This window comes from Sander lucioperca, chromosome 12 (genome assembly GCF_008315115.2).
Source record: "Sander lucioperca isolate FBNREF2018 chromosome 12, SLUC_FBN_1.2, whole genome shotgun sequence".
In the NCBI taxonomy this organism is placed as follows: domain Eukaryota; kingdom Metazoa; phylum Chordata; class Actinopteri; order Perciformes; family Percidae; genus Sander; species Sander lucioperca.
The window spans coordinates 2,447,032-2,468,751 of record NC_050184.1 but is presented as its reverse complement, the minus strand read 5'-3'; the positions used below and the strand labels follow the sequence as shown (position 1 = coordinate 2,468,751).

The 21,720-nt window shown below is 41.9% G+C and overlaps 1 protein-coding gene across 3 annotated transcripts in view; it reads right to left on the bottom strand.

Moving 5' to 3' along the window:
- The window catches only part of slc38a5b (solute carrier family 38 member 5b), a 29,501-nt gene that overhangs the window by 6,209 nt on the left and 1,572 nt on the right, over positions 1-21,720 (bottom strand). For all 3 annotated transcript variants that reach the window (XM_031311756.2, XM_031311763.2, XM_031311771.2), the window contains exons 2-14: positions 14,448-14,574; positions 13,811-13,880; positions 12,033-12,148; positions 11,007-11,080; positions 10,659-10,751; positions 9,216-9,297; positions 7,286-7,368; positions 5,231-5,289; positions 4,531-4,647; positions 2,724-2,803; positions 1,573-1,673; positions 1,298-1,422; positions 128-272 (exon numbers count right to left, since the gene is read on the bottom strand). In XM_031311756.2, coding sequence (XP_031167616.1) covers positions 128-272; positions 1,298-1,422; positions 1,573-1,673; positions 2,724-2,803; positions 4,531-4,647; positions 5,231-5,289; positions 7,286-7,368; positions 9,216-9,297; positions 10,659-10,751; positions 11,007-11,080; positions 12,033-12,148; positions 13,811-13,880; positions 14,448-14,512 — 1,210 coding nt within the window. In that variant the 5' untranslated portion in view covers positions 14,513-14,574. The remainder of the gene's footprint in view (positions 1-127; positions 273-1,297; positions 1,423-1,572; positions 1,674-2,723; positions 2,804-4,530; positions 4,648-5,230; positions 5,290-7,285; positions 7,369-9,215; positions 9,298-10,658; positions 10,752-11,006; positions 11,081-12,032; positions 12,149-13,810; positions 13,881-14,447; positions 14,575-21,720) is intronic.

Genomic DNA, 21,720 nt, shown 5'->3' with positions numbered 1-21,720 from the left:
CCGCTCCACCCACTGAGCCAACCCGGCCACGTCAGAGTTCATTTTTATTTCGCTAGAACTTTGTTTCTTTTTACAAACAGCCCTTTTCATTCAGGCTTTCGTCATGCTTCCAAGTCTAATGTCCCACCTGTAATGCCAAAGATGTCTCGGATGTTAGGAACGAGGATGACCAGCAGGTTGACAACAAACAGCAAACACAAGGCGATGGCGATGTGACGCAGCCAGTGGAAAGATTTCCCTGGAAACAGCAGCTGCAGGAGGGCCCGCCGGATCTGACAGAAATACAGACGTAAGGACACATAATGCTGCTCAGTTTTCAGACAGTCAATGTAACGGCAACTTCCGTGTCTGAAAAGTGAAGCCGATGCTGAAGCTCCTTAAAGCTGCATTCTCTCTAACTTCCAGCAGGGGGCGACTCCACCGGCTCCAAAAAGAAGTCTGTTTCTATAGAAGTCTATGAGAAAATGAGCCTACTTCTCTCTTCATTTATTACCTCAGTAAACATTTTCATAATGAGTTGATGGTCTCAATCGCTAGTTTCAAGTCTTCTTCAACACAGCATGATGTTCATTTAGTAAATGATGCTCCCATTTATTTTAAAACAGACGATAAAGCAAGGGATGTTTTAGGACCTGTCAGTCAGGACAGAGGCTTAGCGATGCTAACCTTGCTAACACTGTGGACATTAAAATAGACCTCAACTTGTTTTTGGTATTTTCATCTTATACCTTGACCCTCTCACTGTATGTTTTCACTTCAGTAAAGTTAACTGGAACATTTTGGTCACCTAGAAATGTCTTGTTCAGCTTTCTGCCAACCAAGCTAGCTAGCTACCACTGGCGTTAGCTGGTAACTTGAGGGAAGGTCTGCAGATTTTCTGTTCTGTCGTACATACAGATGAATGGCGCCAGTACCCTGAAGTCCCCGAAGTAAATCTCCGCCTGAGGACTCACTTCAGAAGGGTACGCCACACTATCTTGGCCGCCTCATCCTTCCCAGCTCCACCCTCTCGTCAATAATTGTCACATGCAGTTGCAAAAAACCAAGATGGCGGCAGCTAAATCGCCAAACTCGAGGCTTCAAAACGGCAGTCCATAAACCAATGGGTGCATCATGGATACTATGTCCACTATTTTTACAGTCTATGGTTTTGCATGTTGGTGCTGGACACTTATTTACTGAATCCTTCCCACTTTACTTTTGTGTGTGCGTGTGTGTGTGTGTGTGTGTGTGTGTGTGTGTGTGTGTGTGTGTGTGTGTGTGTGTGAGAGAGAGAGAGAGAGACACATGTTCTTACAGGAAACAAGACCACGGGTACAGTCAGAGTGACGGCCACCAGGACAGCCAGACGAACACACAGGATCAAAGTGTCCAGGGGGTCCACCTTACTGTAGGTATGGAGCAGCTCTGCCTCAGTGTTCCCTACACACACACACACACACACACACACACACACACACACACACACACACACAAACACACAAACACACAGACATACACAGATATAACCTGTGACATCTCACTATCATTAGACCGAGTTCTGCAGCAGACTCAAAGAGACGTTGCGCTCACCGTAGAAGGTCAGATAGCCGAATGTGGCGGTGAGGAAGTACATGATGAACATGCCCAGGATGGAAACGTTGCCAATATTCTGCATTCTTCTCTTGGTTGGGCTTTAGGAGGAAAAGATAGCAGATGTTTTTTTAGCAATACAGTACACTAGGGCTGCACTATATGAGGAAAATATGTGATTGTTGAATTTAAAACAAATCCTTTTGCAACATTCTTTTATTGAACAAATTGAACATTGAATGAAATTCAAGGGCCACGAACAGATCAGCCCCAGCTCACATCCAGGACATGGTCAAACCCTACACCCCAACCCCCCCACTCCGCTCTGCATCAGCCAACCTGCTTGCTGCCCCCTCACAGCGAGGGAGAACTAATCACTCAACGAAATCCCGACTGTTTGCTGTCCTGGCTCCTAAATGGTGGAATGAGCTCCCTACTGACATCAGGACGGCCGAAAGCCTACACATCTTCCAACGGAGGCTAAAAACACATCTCCTCCGACAACACCTCAGATGATAAAAATAAATCTATATATATATATATATATATATATATATATGTACTTACTACTTGTTGTCTGGAGTTTGCACCTTCAGGGTTGAAAGCACTTAATTGGAAATCACTTTGGATAAACGACATGTGATGTAATGTTATGTAATAATAATTCTGTCTACTAAGAAAACAACAGAAGCGTGAAAATACAGATGTGATTTCTTGTGATTTTGACTGTCATGTCTTTTATGTAGATTTAAACTTATATGGTTTCAATAAGGTTAACAAGATGTAAATGATTTCTAAAAAAAAAAGAAAAAGCATCCCAAATCACAGTAGATGTTTTGAACAATACGGGAGAATAATTAAATTAGATTCAATATCAATATAAATTTAGATTAAATTGAATTCACCAGAATGCGGGAAATTAACCGTTTGATGCTCCAAAGATTCTGGGGTTCGGTCATAATATGTTCCCCCCCCCCCCCCCCAATGTTGAAACAGAAAGTGCGCCCATGACTGTGTGCATCAAAGAGAGCCCTGAACACCATCCTTTACTGCTTGTTCTTCCAGTGCACTGATTGTTCGAGACAAATCAAAAACTAAATCACATCAAATGTGTACTGTATGTGAAGAATGTAAGAATGTGTACATCTTACTTGCTCAGTTCAGTGTAGATGGGAAGCACTTCAGGGTGACATACAAAAGCAAATGCCAGGATGGGGATGGTATACGCCGTCTGCAAATCAAGTAACAGAGTAACTGAATGTTTTCCAGGAAGCTCATAAACTCCACGCGTCCAGCTATGTGTAATATGATGCACAAATAATTCCTGACCATACATGTGTTCAGAGGACACCGCAGCCCTCTGAACAGACTAGAGCTGCAAAGATTCATCCATTAGTTGTCGACTATTAACCCTTGTGTTGTCCATTTTCAAAGTTTCTATATTAGAAATTTGGGTTTCTTTCAACAAAATTATCAAAAAAAAGTAACGTGGATGGTTCTTACAACGCTCTTCACAGGTAAAATAAATGTTTAGTTCACTACTTTTATTGAATTTGGGTGTTTTATTAAATTTTATAGCATTTGAAAAAAAAAAATTGGTAAAAGACAAAAATGTCTAAAAAAAGATTCTAAAAACGTTGAGGGAAAAAATGACAATAATTGCCAAAAAGAGCGACAAAAATTTTGGGAAAGGCAACAAGTTTAGAAAAAAAGACAATGCAAATGTTGAAATTTTTTTTTTTTATTTTACATTTTGACCCAAAAAAACAAAAAGTTGAATGGTCGACGGGAAGACAATACAACTGTTAAATTAATCGGCAACTATTTTGATAACCGATAATCGGTTTGAGTCATTTTTTATGGAGAAAAAAAGGAAAACTTCTCTGATGTCAGCTTGTTAAATGTGAATATTTTCTAGTTTCTTTACTTCTCTGTGACAGTAAACTGAACATCTTTGAGTGCCTGCGTCCGCTGGGTTTGCTTGGAGAAAAAAAAACCAGCAATCGGGGCTGCAACTAACAATTATTTTCTTTGTCGATTAATCATTATTTTCTCGATTAATTGTTAATATGCATGATAGCGTATTAGGGTCATTGTAGGAAAAAAATACGGAGCCAGGGGAGGAGGGTAATATTCAGAGATAAAGCTCAGAATTTCTGAGAATAAAGTCGTACATTTATGAGAAAGAATCCGAGAGTCACAGATTTACAAGATAAAAACTCAGAGAAATTGTGTTTTTTTGTTGTTAAGGAACCGAATCGCTTCACTTTGCAAGGTTGGAAATGAAAATCTTTGAGTTGTGGACAAATCAAGATCTGATCAACATTTTTTTCCCCACCATTTTCTGACATTTTAGAGCCCAAACAACTAATCAATTAAACGAGAAAATAATCAACAGATTATTTAACTATGAGGGCAGAATAGTTTCAGCCCTATAGATAAAACAGTCTGTGTGTGTGTGTGTGTGTGTGTGTGTGTGTGTGTGTGAGAGAGTGTGTGTGTGTGTCTGTCTGTCTGTCTGTGTGTCTGTGTGTGTGAGAGAGTGTGTGGGTTTGTGTGTGTGTGTGTGGGGGTTTGTGTCTGTCTGTGTGTGTGTGTGTGTGAGAGAGAGTGTGTGGGTTTGTGTGTGTGTGTGTGTGTGGGTTTGTGTCTCTGTGTGTGTGTGTGTGTGTGTGTGTGAGAGAGAGTGTGTGTGGGTTTGTGTGTGTGTGTGTGTGTGAGAGAGTGTGTGTGTGTGTGTGTGTGTGTGTGTGAGAGAGAGTGTGTGGGTTTGTGTGTGTGTGTGTGTGTGGGTTTGTGTCTCTGTGTGTGTGTGTGTGTGTGTGTGTGAGAGAGAGAGTGTGTGTGTGTGAGAGAGTGTGTGTGTGTGTGGGTTTGTGTGTGTGTGTGTGTGTGTGTGTGTGTGTGTGTGTGTGTGTGTGTGTGTGTGTGTGTGTGTGTGTGTGTGTGTGTGTGTACCTCTTGGTTGATGGTGAGGTATTTGACAGCGCATGAGTCTTCTGAGACGTCTGTGGTCACAGAATAGTTGCCAAACACTTCCAGAGGACAAGCAATTTTGAATTTCTTGTAGATGACCTGATGTGACAGAGAAAGAGAGTTGGACTTGGAACCCAAACGAACTTCGAGCTAGCGAGCTACTCCCTGATAGTGGCAAGTTTTGAAGAACATTTGGATGGTGCAACAAGGCAGGCCTGCTTGGTTCTTTCGGGGAATGATTGTAAAGATTTACAAAGAATATGTTTAGGTCATTTCCTCTCTAACTGGGAGGTTTTGGGACTGATTGGTGGGATTGCTGTGTACGAAGTACACACAGAGATACACTGGTAAGAGCCAATGAGGTTTAACCATGTATCAGCCAATTTAAATATCTCACGTTACTGTATTGTGTCAACAGTTAACTTCATTTAATATTGGATGAGGAGTTTTCTTTTGCAGGGTGCAAATGTTCCACCAAAACAAGTTTCTTCCTGAGACTATTTAGCAGAACCACCGTCACTGCATCCGGAGCTTAGAAGATGATTGTAATTGGTTCAAGCAAAGCGTTTTTTCTCCTATCCCAGGATGCATCTGTGGTGTAACCAGACCTTACTCTACAGCGCTGATCTGGCAATGCGAGACTTGACATTAAGTAATACACTGTGATTTCCCACAGACTCACCGCAGAGAGGAAGAAAACCATGCAGGAGAGAGAGAAGCCGCTGGTGTAACCAAGATACCCTGCAGAACGCAAGATGAGACACACATAAAGAAATACACATTCTGTAGGTAAGTGTTATTGTGTTGACGTTATGAAAGTGCTGTTTGAATTTCCTTTGGCTTAATAAGGAAACACAGAACTTAAAGCTATAGTGCGTAGTTTCTGTCGTCCCCCGTGAGGAATTCTAAGTAATGACAACAACACTGTCAGCACGTCCACATGATACAAGCCTTCCGTGATCGCTCACCACCCCCACCCCTCCTCCACACAGGTGCTAAGAGCCAAGAAAGACACGGAGGATTAAAAAAACATTATGGGCGCCTGGTTAGCTCACCTGGTAGCGCGCTTGTCCATATACAGAGGCTCAGTCCTCAACGCAGTGGCCGCGGGTTCAATTCTGACTTGCGGCCCTTAGCTGCATGTCATTTGCCCTTTCTCTCCCCTTTCATGTCTAAGCTGTCCTGTCACAAATAAAGGCCTAAAATGCCACAAAAAAAACTAAACAAAAAACATGATGGACTCTTGAGAAGAGGTAATCATCTTGTAGTTGGTGTGAATGCTGAAGGCATTCACAACCTATGTTCTTCTACGTATTTGTTATTATTTTTCCGTACTCTTTTTTTGCACATTAACTCCTTCCACATTTTTCAACATAGAAACTTTATTCAAACACCAAAACGTTCAGCACCATTAGGACATTCCTGCTTCTATACAAAATTTCCATAACTTTCATAATTTCCGAAATATTCAAGGTTTTCGGGGAAATGTTCTCGATTCAAGTGAATGGACGGAATTTTCAAAATACATACATTTTCAACCGCTATCTTCTCGTTCATACATTCACAGAGAAACACCATTCAAACTTTAAAATGTTCCACCTCTTTCATACATTCAGGGTAGCGTCAGCCTTTCAACATACAGCATTCACACCGCAATTTCTTCAGAAATTGCATTCTCTAGTTTTTATGTCTTCTTTGTTTCCAAAGCTAAACGCTGCTGTTTCCTTTCTCAGCAGTGATGCATCACTCCAGCTGCTGCACACGAAAAGTTGCCAGACAACACTGTTTAGTAAACATAGTCAGACTGAGAGAATGAGTTATATCAACTCATTTGGCTATGGCTTGAATGTAACACATGTTGATTAATATATAACAATGGCGCACTATAGCTTTAAGTTCTTCCAAAAGAGTTGAATTAATAAATGGTGTATTTGTACAGGAGTGTCAAACTCAATTTCTTTAAGGGCCACACTGGAAAATGAGAATCACATCAAGGGCCAGTTCTGTCAGGTCCATTAAGTCAAGAACACACATGACAAAAAAATGATTTAGGAAATTTATATTGAATACGTTGCAATTCAAGTTGATAAATTCTGAATTAAATTTGGCAGTATGGGTCTGTTCAGGGAGTCGAGAAGAAGCGAGCAGCAAGCAGTTAGGAGCAAACTGAATCCACTTTAAATAGGGCGCCGTGTTTGAGCGTAGCCATTAAGCAGCGAGGGGAGTTGACCAGCTGATGCGCTGATGCAGCTCAGCTGGAGCAGATCAGCTGACACTGACGCTCAATTCATGTATACTTTATTGACATGTTTTTGACTATATTATTGCATGTCTCATATAGCCTTTTTCACATACAATTTGGTCCACATAAAGTCCTAAAAACGTCAGCAAAAACGTTCCTTAGTCATCATAGAATTTAGCAAAAACAATGCATTCTGATTGCATTTTCAAAATTAGGCCTGAATATGCAAAGTCGGCAAATCTTCCAAATTCTGCCAAGAGTGACGTGTGATTTCAGTTTGCAAACATTTTCCCATCTTTTTGGTTTGGCGCACAACAAGGTGGGCCAAAAGTTATTGTGAAGCTAAATTGATTTGCCGGATGGATCAAATTTAGCAAGGGGCCGGATTTGGCCCGCGGGCCTTGAGTTTGACACGTGTGCTGTACACAAACTGTCAGCAGTATTCCTCGGAGGAGTTGTTGAGTAGTATGATGACATGGAGGTGAAGTGGCTTACCCAGGTGTTTCATCAGAGCCAGGGGGAGGATGATGCCCACAGTGACGATGATGATGAGGTAGTTTCCATTCATGAACCAGTCGCTAGGTGCAGAAGACACACACACACACACACACACACACACACACACACACACACACACACACACACACACACACACACACACACACACACACAGACACACACGTGTAAGCAAATGTTTCTCATTAATGATGCAATATTTCTATTATTTAAGCATCAAACACTTCATTTCCTGCATTCTTGTGAATTTTTGTGCAACAATTTGTGCCTTTTCTGCATCAAGTTATGGTGGGAAAAAACAAGGATGTATGGTTCAAAAGGGTTGTACTTAGTGTCTTCATTAAGTCATAGGTGTGTTTTGGGCGTAACATGCAATCAACCAATCAGAGATCATCTCCCATTCCCTTTAAAAGCCAGGCGCGTTTGGACCTTGGAGCATTGCTATTATGACGGAGGATTTGCTGAGCAGGAAGGAGAGATTTTCAGGAGAAGAAACTGATCTGCTCGTGCGTGAAGTGAAAGCGCATGAGCAGATCATACATGGCACGAGCACTATGCCCCCAAAAGGCCATAATACTATTTCACATTGTAATATTTTTATTTTTAATCTTCTGCATGTTTGTGTGGTGCTGCGCATCCCTGTGTGTGTAACAAACATAGTGTGCGTGCATTTTACTAATGTGCCGTTAAAATAACAATGAAATGTTGCGTTATTGACTTTAGACCAGGTTTTTGTTGGTCAATGGCGCGATTACTTTCTGCTGCCTCAAGATAGCAATACGCCCAGAATGCACCTGAACACACCTCCCTGTAAGACCAGCATGCCCAGAATGAACCTGAACACACCTCCCTGTAAGACCAGCACGCCCAGAATGCACCTGAACACACCTCCCTGTAAGACCAGCACGCCCAGAATGCACCTGAACACACCTCCCTGTAAGACCAGCACGGCCAGAATGCACCTGAACACACCTCCCTGTAAGACCAGCATGCCCAGAATGCACCTGAACACACCTCCCTGTAAGACCAGCACGGCCAGAATGCACCTGAACACACCTCCCTGTAAGACCAGCATGCCCAGAATGCACCTGAACACACCTCCCTGTAAGACCAGCACGCTCATTGGCGCACAGATGGGCGCAGGTGCATTTGCTATTTAAATGACGTGGGTGCCGGAAATTGACAACTGCGTCGGGCTTTGCGCTGTGCTGCGCCGGGTGCAAGATAGGGCCCGAAGCCAAAAATGGCCCGGATGATCGGCGCTGCTTCCTCACTGTGCGGCCCATAGAACAGGCGCACTAGAGACCCTCCGGTTATGTGATATTCTTCCCTGTTTCATGTTACTAGATATAACAATGATAACCCGGACTACGACGGAATATAAACCGTTTAATAGTCCAACAGCATGCGTTTACAACAGCATGGCTTACACCAACAACCGAGGCTAAAGTTAGCCACAATCCATCAGGTGTATCACACTACGGATCCTACAGTAGCCCAAAATACATAACAGGCTACTTCCTGTTTAGCACTCTGCTAACTTGAATAGGGATTAAATGATTTAATCGTGCGGGTCTCCTAGACTTTCCAAATGTTGTCGGACAGAATGGATAAAAAATTCTGATAGTTAAACGAGTAATTTCACGGGGGTTGTGACGCTCAAAACAACATATCCACTGATTTACAAATGTCTCTTTCTCCGTGTAAGTCTGTGGGAAAAAGTCTTTTTGCGCCAGAGGGCATCACATGACCGACATGGAAGTTGTAATTCCACTGTTTGGCTGCTACGTCAATTAGCTTCAAAGCCCGGCGCGCTTCCTGCGGCGCTGGTCTGAAACGAGCAATGACAGTGGCGATGTGCGCCACTTTGTTTGTGTATTGTTGATTCCTAGTTGCTAGCAGTACTCACTCAGAGCTGGATGTCTGGCCGAGAAAGGCTTGGATGACCAGCGGTAACTCAGATTTGACTATGAACAGGTAGCTGGACATGGCTGCAGGGAAGGAAAACATAGACAGCCTGAAGAAAGAGTGGTTATTAGTTTCCATGGCCACATGTTTTTACACGTTCCCTCAAAACAGTGATGTTCTGGCACCTTTGCTTCCCTTGGCAAGATGTATTATTACAACCTAGTCATATGACATAAACATCTCCATTACCAGAGGTGGAAAGTAACGATTTACAATTACTCACGTTCCTGTAATTGAGTCCTGTTTTGTGTACTTCTACTTTTTAATGTAGTTTTTAAAATCTGTAATTTTACTTTTACGTAAGTATGTTTTTTTTGAAGTACTGTACTTAGCTACATTTGAAATGTGTCCAATGGTGTAACTTTGGATTAAGAAGTGGGTGGGACACAAAACAGGGGGTCTGGGGGTCCTCTGCCAGAGTTTTCTATTTGAATCCCATACCCTGCATTTCTACATCCATATCTACAGACTATGGTGATAGAAAATCCAGGAAATAATGACGTTGATCATAATGATAAAGTCTGCCAGAAAGAATAGTACTAAACCATGTATAAGAAGGGGTGGGGGCACTTGGTATGGGGATTGGTGGAGAGGGCATGTTCCCCCTGTCCCCAGTGGAAATTACAGTCCTAGTGGATAGTCCGTTATAGAGTAAAAGTATCACCGCGATACGGCTTTGTGCCCTCATCAAATCGCAAAAAAACCTGCAATTTAATTAAATAAGTATAAATAAGAAATTACGGGCGCCTGGGTAGCTCACCTGGTAGAGCGCGTGCCCATCTAAAGGCCTTTTTACAGTTGCCGTTCCCGACCTGTTGCGCGACAATGTGACATCAAAATGAAGTAGATCTCGCTGTCGCGCACCACTCTATTTTTTTCAGCGGCGCACGACAAAGCGGAAACAGGAAGCATGGACGAGTTTGAGGGTAAGTCTCTCTTGTAAACTTACCGGGTTAAGATGAGCTCTTTTAATGGTGAATGAAAGGCTTTATCCGTCAAAGTAGGACATTGAATTGTTGTGCAGACATTCTGAAGTATTCAAAGTGCTTTGACGTCAATGCTGCTGCCAGTTCTGCCGTTGTTTAACTTTTTCTTCTCCTTTTAGTCCGTAGAAATAGCAAAGTCGGTAGCCTTTGCTCATTAGCGCCACCTCTGTTCAGGAGAAGACTGCAACTAGTGTCGCGACCACTACGCGCGATTATAAATAGTTACGGCGCTCCCGTGACGTCACACTGTCGCGCGACAGGTTTGGGAATGGCGAATATAATGAATGTTTAAAGAGGCTTAGTCCTTGACTCCGACCTGCGGCCCTTTGTTGCGTGTCATTCCCCATCTCTCTCTCCCATTTCAAGTCTAAGTTGTCCTGTCGGAAATAAAGTCTTACCTCCGATGTTATGTAGCGTGATGATGATAGCTGCTACAATCTTCCCTGGATGACCAAAAGCTCTCATGCCGAGCTGCTCGTAGGCACGAATACCTGAGAATAACAACAAACCAAGGCATCAAAACAGATGCAGAAATTCTGACACTTGTACAGAAATTCTCAAACTGAATCTGCATTTTGTTTTTACAGAACCTTCTGATCTGAGGGTTTTCCCCCTTAAAAACATCATCATAAACAATTGTCAATAAATTGCCCGAAGAGACTGAAGGGAGAATGGCCTTTTGAGAAGTTGAAGCTCTGAGACTGATAGGTTTCTGACAATAGTTTCCACATCTGATGAAGCCTCACCCACAACCCCAGCACTGCGGAGCAGCAGATGGACGGAGTAACAGGACAGAGCGGCGATACATGTCAGCAGGATCCTGTAAAACACAAATGGGTATCGTAAGTAATGTCATTAACGTCACTCTGTACATGTTGATTAGTTTAGTCAAAACCAAGGTGTCTGCAAGGGAGTAGGTTTGGTTTCAACATTGGGGGGGGACACATTATAGCTGGGGGGTCTTTCTAGACGGGGTAAAGCCAGCCCGATTTGATTCCTCTGTGCAGCTCAGGCTGGAAAGCTGTACGTTTATCGATCCTGCTTCTATTACAAATTTGCGGGGACCAATCACAAACTGGCTTATCCACTGATGGCTATTGGCGGGTTTAACACGATGACGATAGAGAAGCGACCAAGCAGCTTTTTGTTTACATTCAACATGGCGGCCACCGAAACGCAGCAACCCGATGATGCCGCTGTCGCTGCTACGTCACTCGGATCATTGCTCTGATTGGTTGAAAGACTATCCAATTGCGTATCCAATTGAGTTATTTGAACTATGCCCGTTGATCACGCCTCTTGTGCAGTAAAAAATACAGAGCAGACTCCCCAGACTAATGTTCAACCTTAAAAGATTGAGCTTGGTCTGCTGATAGCCAGACTAGGGTCTTTCCCTATTAAAAAATAAAAATAAAAAATGAGTGACACACATTTCCTTTCTTGCATTCTGGGGAATTTGTATGCATCAATTTATGGTGCAACGGTCTTTATTTATGTAGAGGAAATTATTATTCTCATTGTCAACGTTTTTTTTTTTAGGAATCATGTAGAGAATGAGACCTTGATAAAGCCAGAAGCTCCAAAGTATAAATCTACATAAATCACAACTTTATTTTTATCCCCTGCATCCCCCGCATCCCCCCCGAAATCTATGCCTATGTCTGTTTGTCTACAGTTTGTCATTTTCAGAAAACCACTAAAGTTCAGAACATGTGTGTGGCTGTGCATGTGGCGTTCAGGTGTACCAAAGCGTGTATATTTCTGGTGCTTACAGGAAAAGGACGATGCCAGTGTTGGACATGGCGTAGGACAGACCCAGAATACCGCTGCCCATGATGGCATTGCTCAGGTTGAAGACAGACATCCCAAAGGAGGTTTTACCCTCAAACTGGAAAAGACACAAGACTATTAACGTCATGTTTGGATGCAGATTATATCACAATTTACATATAGTGTGTATAGTGTTGAAAACAATCTGTGTCCAGGTTGAAAAAACAAAATTACCATTCAACAGTTTACATTTACATTGCTACGTTTTGGTTTAAAAAAAAAAGAATATCTTTTGCTACGTTTCCCCCTCTCATTCCCCCTGCTCTGGCGTTTCCCCCTCTCATTCCTCCTGCTCTGGCGTTTCCCCCTCTCATTCCCCCTGCTCTGGCGTTTCCCCCTCTCATTCCTCCTGCTCTGGCGTTTCCCCCTCTCATTCCTCCTGCTCTGGCGTTTCCCCCTCTCATTCCTCCTGCTCTGGCGTTTCCCTCTCTCATTCCCCCTGCTCTGGCGTTTCCCCCTCTCATTCCCCCTGCTCTGGCATTTCCCCCTCTCATTCCTCCTGCTCTGGCGTTTCCCCCTCTCATTCCTCCTGCTCTGGCGTTTCCCCCTCTCATTCCCCCTGCTCTGGCGTTTCCCCCTCTCATTCCTCCTGCTCTGGCGTTTCCCCCTCTCTGTCAGGGTTTTGGTATTTTGTGGTGTGTATTATTTTTGTAGTCGGTTTCTGTTCTGTATTGTGCTTGTTTCCTGTTTTATTTTGTAGTCTGTCTTGTCTCCCTTGTCTTGTCTAGCTTTCTTCCTGTCTTTGTTTGTTTCCCGCCTTTTTTGATTTGTTCCACCTGTTGTGTCACCTGCCTCTCGTTCCCTCGTTACCTTGTGTATTTAGTCTTTGTCTTCCCCTTGTCTTTTGTTGGATCGTCTCGTCCTTTTTGCTGTGCGTTCTGTTTTTGGTTCTGCATTCCCTGTCGTGGATTTTCCTGATATATTGGATTATTTCTCCAGTAAGTTTTTTTGCTTATCTTTTAATAAACTCTTTAAACTGCATTTGGGTCCTAACCTTGCATGCCTTCGCACAAGCCCTGACACTCTCATTCCTCCTGCTCTGGCGTTTCCCCCTCTCATTCCCCCTGCTCTGGCGTTTCCCCCTCTCATTCCCCCTGCTCTGGCGTTTCCGAGCCCCTAAACCGGAGACATTAGGAAACTCTTCTGACCCGTTTTGGTTGGTAATCTGCGGGGTTGTGTTTCAGTCTCAACGGCCTCAAACGGAGACCTTTGGAGACACCGACACTGACGCCAACGTTTCTCCGTCTGATTGGGTCTTATTGGTCACGACGTCTTGTTCTCTGACACTAAAGCTACTAATGTTACCATGGTAACTACCAGCAGTGGGCGGAGTCTCCACGCTGCCTCCTGTTTATTATGTTGATGAGATATTTTGGTTTGGGCGTGTTAGTTTAAATGGAGATTAAGTTATTCTACTGGAGATAAAAACACTTGTGTGCACAGAGATCACTTTTGGCTCAAAACTCAAACGCTTAAAAACCAAAACGTAGCGATGTAGATGTAGCCTTAGAACATGATAACGTAACTTGCACTTGCAGTAAATAAGTGTGTTGCAGGAAGATTTGTTGTTTGGCTTAATATAAGCTAAAATGTGATTCTTGCTGTTCTTGCACTTTTTAGAAATTGTTTTGGATAAAAGTGTCAGCTAAATGTAATGAAATGTAATGTTAAAAAAATAAATGTTCATTGTGCTGTAAATGAACATGTGGAGCATCCTCACATCTGTGAACTGAGGTCTCTTTGATCCATCGCTCTTGTGTGGCAGGAACATTTCCTCCTCTGCTGGGATTCTGCAATATCCACACACAAAAAAACAAAAACAAACGATTTTTAACCCTCTGAGGACAAAGACGCATCAACGAGTCCAAGCAATGTCTGACATCACTCCCACTTAAAAAAGCGAAAGTACAAAATGTCATTTTAGACATTTATTTACTATGTTATTCATATATTAGGCTACTTTTGTGAACCCTAAGACTTTTGTAAACTCATTTCAAGCAGCAAAACAATTAGAGTGTAGGTATGTTTTCACAAGAGATTTGAGATATTTCAAAAAGCGAACATCAACAACTTTTTAGCTTTAGGGCCAAATGATCTCTTTACACATTGCTCTGGAACAAATTTGGGTCGCACTGTACAGAAAGCTGAGTTTGTTCTGAACATTTTGATAGGAAACACCCCCTTAAAAGGAGAATTCAAGAAGAGATCTAAAAATGCTCCTCAGAGGGTTAAATAGTATGAACGTATTTGATTTACCGAGAATTCATTTAGCGAGTCAGTAAATGTAGGAACACATAGGCACACATATAACATAGTGTAATATAAACACATAATACAGGCACACATAGGAAACATACCCTCCCTCCGCAGGCACAGCATCGTCATGGTGATGATTACCAATTGATAGCTTCTGCAGTTCCATACTTTAACAGGGACATAGGCTGACTTATTCCGTCAGAGAGGGAAGTTTTTGAAAGGTGAAATCTGAAAAAGATGAAACAAAACACAAGCAGCTTAATACCAACGTATGTAGAATATTTGCATATGTAACTAGTGGAAGTTTCTTTAGATATAAATCACCGGGACACCGGAATCGCTTTTTTTTCTGTGAATCTCTCTTTTTATTCTGGTCACGGATGCAAAAAAGATGATCTCCTTACTAATTAAAATGACCTGCTCCAGCTTCTTCAGCAACGTTACACAAATTAACAAAAAATGCCAAACAGAAGTTAGATTAGTCTGCCACAAATTCAACACTGACTCTTAAAAACATGATATGTTGGGACAGACATATTACACACACATTATAGGAAACAAAAATATAAACAAAATATTACAAGAAATACTGTAATGGGATGAGTTCGGATAATAAATCAACCAAAATAAATTACTCACCCCGACCTCTCCCATATATGGAAGCCCTGAAAGTTAAGTTTCTGGCATTGTTGGCCAAGACGTACGTTTAAGTCGTGCCTACGAGATAGTTTCTCCTGCGTATGACTAAAACTTAGGTTTTGGCCATGAATAGTATCTCATACGTAGGAGATACTATCTCCTACGTACAACTTAAACATTGGCCATCAATGCCCGAAAACCCTTTTTTTTTCACCCTGCCTTTCAGGGCTTCCGTACCGTTACAGGAATTGTACAACAAGGAGAGAGGGAAAGAGGGGCACAATAGATTTATAGTCTGGAGTTTTGATGTTCTCCTAGTAAAAAATAGGCCTATACCAGATAGATTTTAAAGTGCTCATATTATGACTTTTGGATTTTTCCCTTTCCTTTATTGTGTTATATATCTTTTTGTGCACGTTATAGGTTTACAAAGTGAAAAAGCCGAAAGTCCACCCCAAAGGGACTTACCATCTCCAACAGAAAACACTGTTCACAAACTGCTCCAAACAGCTCTATTGTAGTCCAGCCTTTACTTCAGAGACAAACGTGGTCACTTTGGAACACACGTTATAATGCTCACCTAGCTGCTAGCATGGCACGCCCTCATACTCTGCTTCTGACTGGCTAGTAGTCCTTACCTAGGTACTGTCAGGGCACGCCCTCATACTCTGCTTCTGACTGGCTAGTAGTCCTTACCTAGCTACTGTCAGGGCACGCCCTCATACTCTGCTTCTGATTGGCTAGTAGTCCTTACCTAGGTACTGTCAGGACACGCCCTCATACTCTGCTTCTGACTGGCTAGTAGTCCTTACTTAGCTACTGAGCATGTGCGACTCCCAACAAAGATGTAACAGAAGTGAGAGGTCTCACTCTGTAGCTAAAACAGAGACCTGAACACAGGGTGAAAAGAGGAGATGCAGCAATGTGCAGTTCAACAAAAATATGGTGTTTTTCAAAAATTAAACCATAAACATATTGTGATATAACCTCTAAATACAATTATGAACCTGAAAATTAGCATAAGATGAGAACTTTAAAGATAGAAGTAACCAGATAGATTTAATGCAATTTTAACAAGAGATGAATGCAAATAAAAACCTGTTACACATTTAATAATTTGATGTTGACTGAATAACACTGACCTCATAAAAATGTAAACCGGTTACAACTGCTTTAGCTTTAACTGCAATATTAGATGTGTGTCATGTAGGCCTGTAGCTATTACAGTTAAAAATATTGTAATACAAATACTCGTGTGGGGGGGGGGATGACTGCTAGTGGTTATTTTTAGCCCTGCTAGCTAGCAGCATGGCCCTAGGGATGGCAAGGTTGTTTGTTCCGTAGACTGTGTATAAAGAATAGTCGTAGCATTAGTGACGTTATGAATCCAGGATTTTGTCCGTCGCCATGGTGGTATTTTGAAACCAGAAGTGACCATATGTGGAAAAAAGGGCAGCGCTGGGGAAGATTTTCAACTCTTCTGAAGCGAGTCATCCAGTGGAGTTTTAATGGTGGGTAAACGCAGACCTTCGGGTACTGGCGCCATTCGTCAGCATGTACAGCAGAACACAGAGCTGCTGAAAAACGGCAGACTTTCTCTTAAGTTACCAGTTAATGCTAGTGCTAGCTAGCTTGTTTGGCAGAATGTTGAACAAGACATTTTTAGGCGACCAAAATGTTCTAGTTAACTCTGATGAAGTGAAAACATACAGTGAGAGGGTCAAAGTTTAAAATGAAAACACGGACAACACCCAAAAACAAGTTGAGGTCTATTTTAATGTCCCCAGTGTTAGCATGGTTAGCATCGCTAAGCCTCTGTCCTGACTGACAGGTCCTAAAGCATCCCCTGCTTTATCGTCTGTTTTAAAATAAATGGGAGCATCATTTACTAAATGAACATCATGCTGTGTTGAAGAAGACTTGAAACTAGCGATTGAGACCATCAACTCATTATGAAAATGTTTACTGAGGTAATAAATCAAGAGAGAAGTAGGCTCATTTTCTCATAGACTTCTATAGAAACAGACTTCTTTTTGGAGCCGGTGGAGTCGCCCCCTGCTGGAAGTTAGAGAGAACGCAGCTTTAAGGAGCTTCAGCATCGGCTTCACTTCTCAGACCTGGAAGTTGCCACTTAGGTGAGATGTCAATAGCGGCCTACTGTTCATTTTTACCCTGGGCCTCCAGGTGGATGAATACAGCCCTTGTGTTCGACAGCATTTTATCAAATCTAAATGCAGTATGGAATCGGATTATGGAAACTGCACTTTTAAATTCCATATCTATTTAGTTTTCATGCCAGACCTTCCTCCAGAGTGCTGCAGAGAAAGTTCTGTCTAGTCCACACAGCATTCCTGGATGGGAGAAAAACGTACTCTGGTTTATTGGCATTACTTTAAACCAATCACAATCGTCGTGGGCGGTTCTAAACGCCACATGGAGTAACGGTGCCTCTGCAAAATAGTCTCAGGAAGGAACTTGTTTTGGTGGAACATGTGTACGTTCAAGTCATAGTCCATCCACCAGAGTTTAGAACGCCAACACAAAGAAAGAGGAATGTAACTGACATCCAGACGAAAATGAGTGAAATCCGGCGGAATTTCCGTCAGCAATGGAGCAATCCCGGAAGTGGACCGTCATGGATATAGACTATAGCTTTCAAAACTCTTTTACAAAAGTTATATAACATAAAGTAAATATTATAAATGACTAGCTTAATAGTTTGTTCTTTGCTAATAAAATAACAAGTGGCCAACGCAACCAAACCAAAATTGTAATACATTAGATTACAGCAGTGTCAAACTCAGTTTCACTAAGGGCCACATTGGAAAATGAGAATCATATCCAGAGCCAGACGTGAAGTTCATTAACATGCTTTCATTTTATCAAAAAAGTCAAATAACTTTGACTGTGTCATTGAATGTCTCCTATAGTGTTCTCACTAACAGCTCTAAAAAAGTCAGGAATATTGTTCCTCAGCCATCATAGAAAAAAGCGCCCAAAATATCAGAAAAAGTGACAAAAACTTCGAGAGTGACAAAAACATTGGAAAAAGTGACAAAAAATTAGGAAAAAGCAACAGAAACGTTGAAAAAAAGTGAAAAAAATGACAAAAATTAGGTGGGCCAAAATTTAAAAATCTAAATTGATATGCAGTTCGGATCAAAGTCTGCGAAGGGCCGGATTTGGCCCGCGGGCCTTGAGTTTGACACGTGCATTAGAATTAGGTTTGTGTTTGTGGGCCCCAATATTTTCTAAACCTCAGCGAAAGGCAACGTGGCTCTACAGATAAGAAGCTGGAGTGAAGCCAAGTGTGGACGGCTGCAGTTTGGGTATCTCCTCCCTGTAGGCCTCGGGAGCAACAGACAGTGATAACAGCTGAGAATGACCTCTCTGCTCAAACATTACTGGGATGGTTCCGCAGACATTGACATTTGTAGTCGTCACATGTACGCATGCTACTTGTGTTTATTTTCCCCGACGCAGAGAGACATTTTCACTTCATTCCCCTTTAACTTCATTGGCATTACTAAATACGTTCACGTTTTACAGAGAGGAAATCAAAAACATACTTGAGTTTACTCTCATGTTGTCCTTGGGTCAAATTTGACCCATTTTCAAAGTTTTTTTAAATCTGACAATATGTGACGTCAAAATAAGTGCCGAAAATGTAAAAAAAAAATAAATAAACGTCAAAAACACTGGAAGAAAACATGAAAAAACGCCAAAATAAGTGGCTAAAACATTGTGTGAGTGTGTATGAGTGTATTACATTTGTTTGTTTGAGTTTTTTTGTGATTGTTTTGGGCAAAAATCCTTGATTATGCGGCACGTTTTCTTAAAAAATGTGAATATGCGGGATATTTATGCAATTTTATGCGATGAAATTGCGGGAACTTGCAAAAACTGCAGTTTCATCATGGCTTCATCGCAGGGTTTGCAGCTTTTCGATGATGTTTACGTCGCGTAATTACGTCACTTCATAATGTTCCCATGGCAGCAGGGGAAAATGGCTGCTCTTGTGTGACGTAAACGCAACATTTTTCAACTTTCTGCTAAGATATATGTGACTTTTTTGCAACGAAAATCCGGGGATTATGAAATCATGCAAGCCCTGCATATTTTGCGCGGAAATCAGCAATTTTAGACCAGGTTTTTGTTGGTCAAGGCGTGATCACTTCCTGCTGACTCAAGATAGAAAAACGCTCAGAATGCACCTGAACACACCTCCCTGTAAGACCAGCACGCCCATGGGCGCACAGATGGGCGCAGGTGCATTTGTTATTTAAACGACGCGGGCCCTGGATGGGAAATTGACAACTGCATCGGTCTTAAACCAGCAAAGTCACTTCACAAGTCACAATAAAAAGATTACAAATCTGAACCGTTCGTACATATCACTTACACATGGGCTTTCATGCAGGGGAGACGAGTTTGTGTCACGTTGGAAACAAGACTTTCACTCAGGAAACAGTTGTAGGAAAATTAGATACAAAATAGTATTCAGGCTCTACAGGGTGATTCTTTCCTTTGGCAACTATCATGTTTTTACCAATTAATGTACAGATTGTAAGGCTTTTTTTAAATCAAATATCTTGAAAAATAGTGCACATAGCTGCCATAAATTAGAAAAAAAAACTCCATGTTTGGGCTCATCCCCCAATGTTTACGGAAACCCTAACGTTGACCTAAAAGTATTTCAATAAGTATTTTAGGTCTTTTAATGGGTTTAATGTTAACCCTTGTGTTGTCTTCCCGTCAACCATGAAAACCAACACGTTCTCCCACCCATCTCGTAAAATATGGACGCTTGGTCAGGTGCCTTTGTCGTTGTTATTGACGCTAAAAGTCTCCTTTAGCGCTTTAAGTAAACGCGCTTGGTCGGGACTATTTCCGTCCCTTTAGCGCTATAAGTAAACGCGCTTGGTCGGGACTATTGCCGTCCCTTTAGCGCTTTAAGTAAACGTGCTTGGTCAGGACTATTTCCGTCCCTTTAGCGCTGTAAGTAAACGCGCTTGGTCTGGACTATTTCCGTCCCTTTAGCGCTATAAGTAAACGCGCTTGGTCGGGACTATTTCCGTCCCTTTAGCCCTATAAGTAAACGCGCTTGGTCTGGACTATTTCCGTCCCTTTAGCGCTATAAGTAAACGCGCTTGGTCGGGACTATTTCCGTCCCTTTAGCGCTTTAAGTAAACGCGCTTGGTCGTGACTATTTCCGTCCCTTTTGACGCAGTTATGTTAAGGAAAAGGTCGTGGGTGGGCTTACGGTTCCATTACACGTGGGAACTACGGGACGGTTGGGTTTAGGAAAGGGTCGTGGGTGGGCGTACGGTTCTATGACACGCGGGAGGAAAGAAAAAAACGACTATAGCAAGCGTGACAAGCGGGACGCTCTCCCCGGTGCGTTACACAAACACGCTGAAAGACGCCTTTTTCGTTGCATCAGACGCTGACAGTCACTGTCCAAACGTCCTTATTTTACGAGTTCGGAATGAGAACGGGTTGTGAAAACAACATTCTATCTCAATGATTTAGCTGCTTTTTTCCAAGTTTTTGTGTGATTTTTTTTCAACATTTTGGTCACTTATTTCAAAATTGATATCGCTTTATCTGTCATTTTGTTTTTTTCCGACATTTTGTCAGTTTTTCAATGTTTTGGGCATTTTTTTTAATGTTTTGGACGCTTTTTCCAAAATTTATGACGTTTTCTCCTTGCTTTTCCTAACTTTTTGTCTTATTTTCTTACATTTTCGCTGCTTATTTCAACATCCCATATTTTCTAATATAAAAAAAACTTTGAAAACGGGTCAAATTTGACCCGAGGACAACGTGAGGGTTAAATAAAATGTATTCAAAAGTTGGAATGGATTTTTATATTGTGACACCGGGGAATTGATTTAATCGTTCCAGGAAAGAGGCCATGGCATGTGTGGAGTTGACCTTTTTATTTAAAGGTTGATACTCCCACTGACTGTCCTGTCCAGTGGTTCTTTTAACCCGCTTTTAATATCCGTGTCCTCCTTTTAAATGGGTTTTTAGATAACCAAACCTGGTTCTTTTAAAGAGGTTTTAAAGTGTGTTCCCACATCAGTGGTTACCTTGTGCCCGTGCCCCTCGTAGCGCCAATCACGGGCGCTGCGTTTGAACCCCAACCTAACCCTAACGCCTGGCTCCGTCCCTGGAAGACGGATGCATTGTTTCAGCAAAAAACTTAAATATATATATATATATATTTAGCCTGATTTTGGCTCAAAATTTGGATGAATGATGCATTTGATGTATCAGATGTTTTGAATCTGCTTTTTATATTTTGTGAATCTGTATAACCATGTAGGACAATGTCCCGTGTGCCTGTTCACCTGATACTGTCCGACTTCTTGTAATGCAGGTACACCCACCCATCCTGTGCACCAATCAGATTCAAGAGGTTCTTTGCCAATGCTTTTGGGCCAAAGACGCACATAAATACAAACTATCTTAGACTCTGTACTGTAGCACGTGCTTAAGGTCACTGGGAATCAAATCTTCAAGCATCATTTATGCAACAAAAACCAAAGCCAAACACTGTGTCTGCAAATGATTTTAACTTTACACCATATGAGGGTTTAACCAAATCTCTCCAGAATAAAAAAACAAACACCCTAAATACACCCAAACTTAAATGATTACACTGAACTGAATAGATGCTATTTGTTGAGAAAACATAAAGGAATAGTTTGACATTTTGGGAGTTCCCTT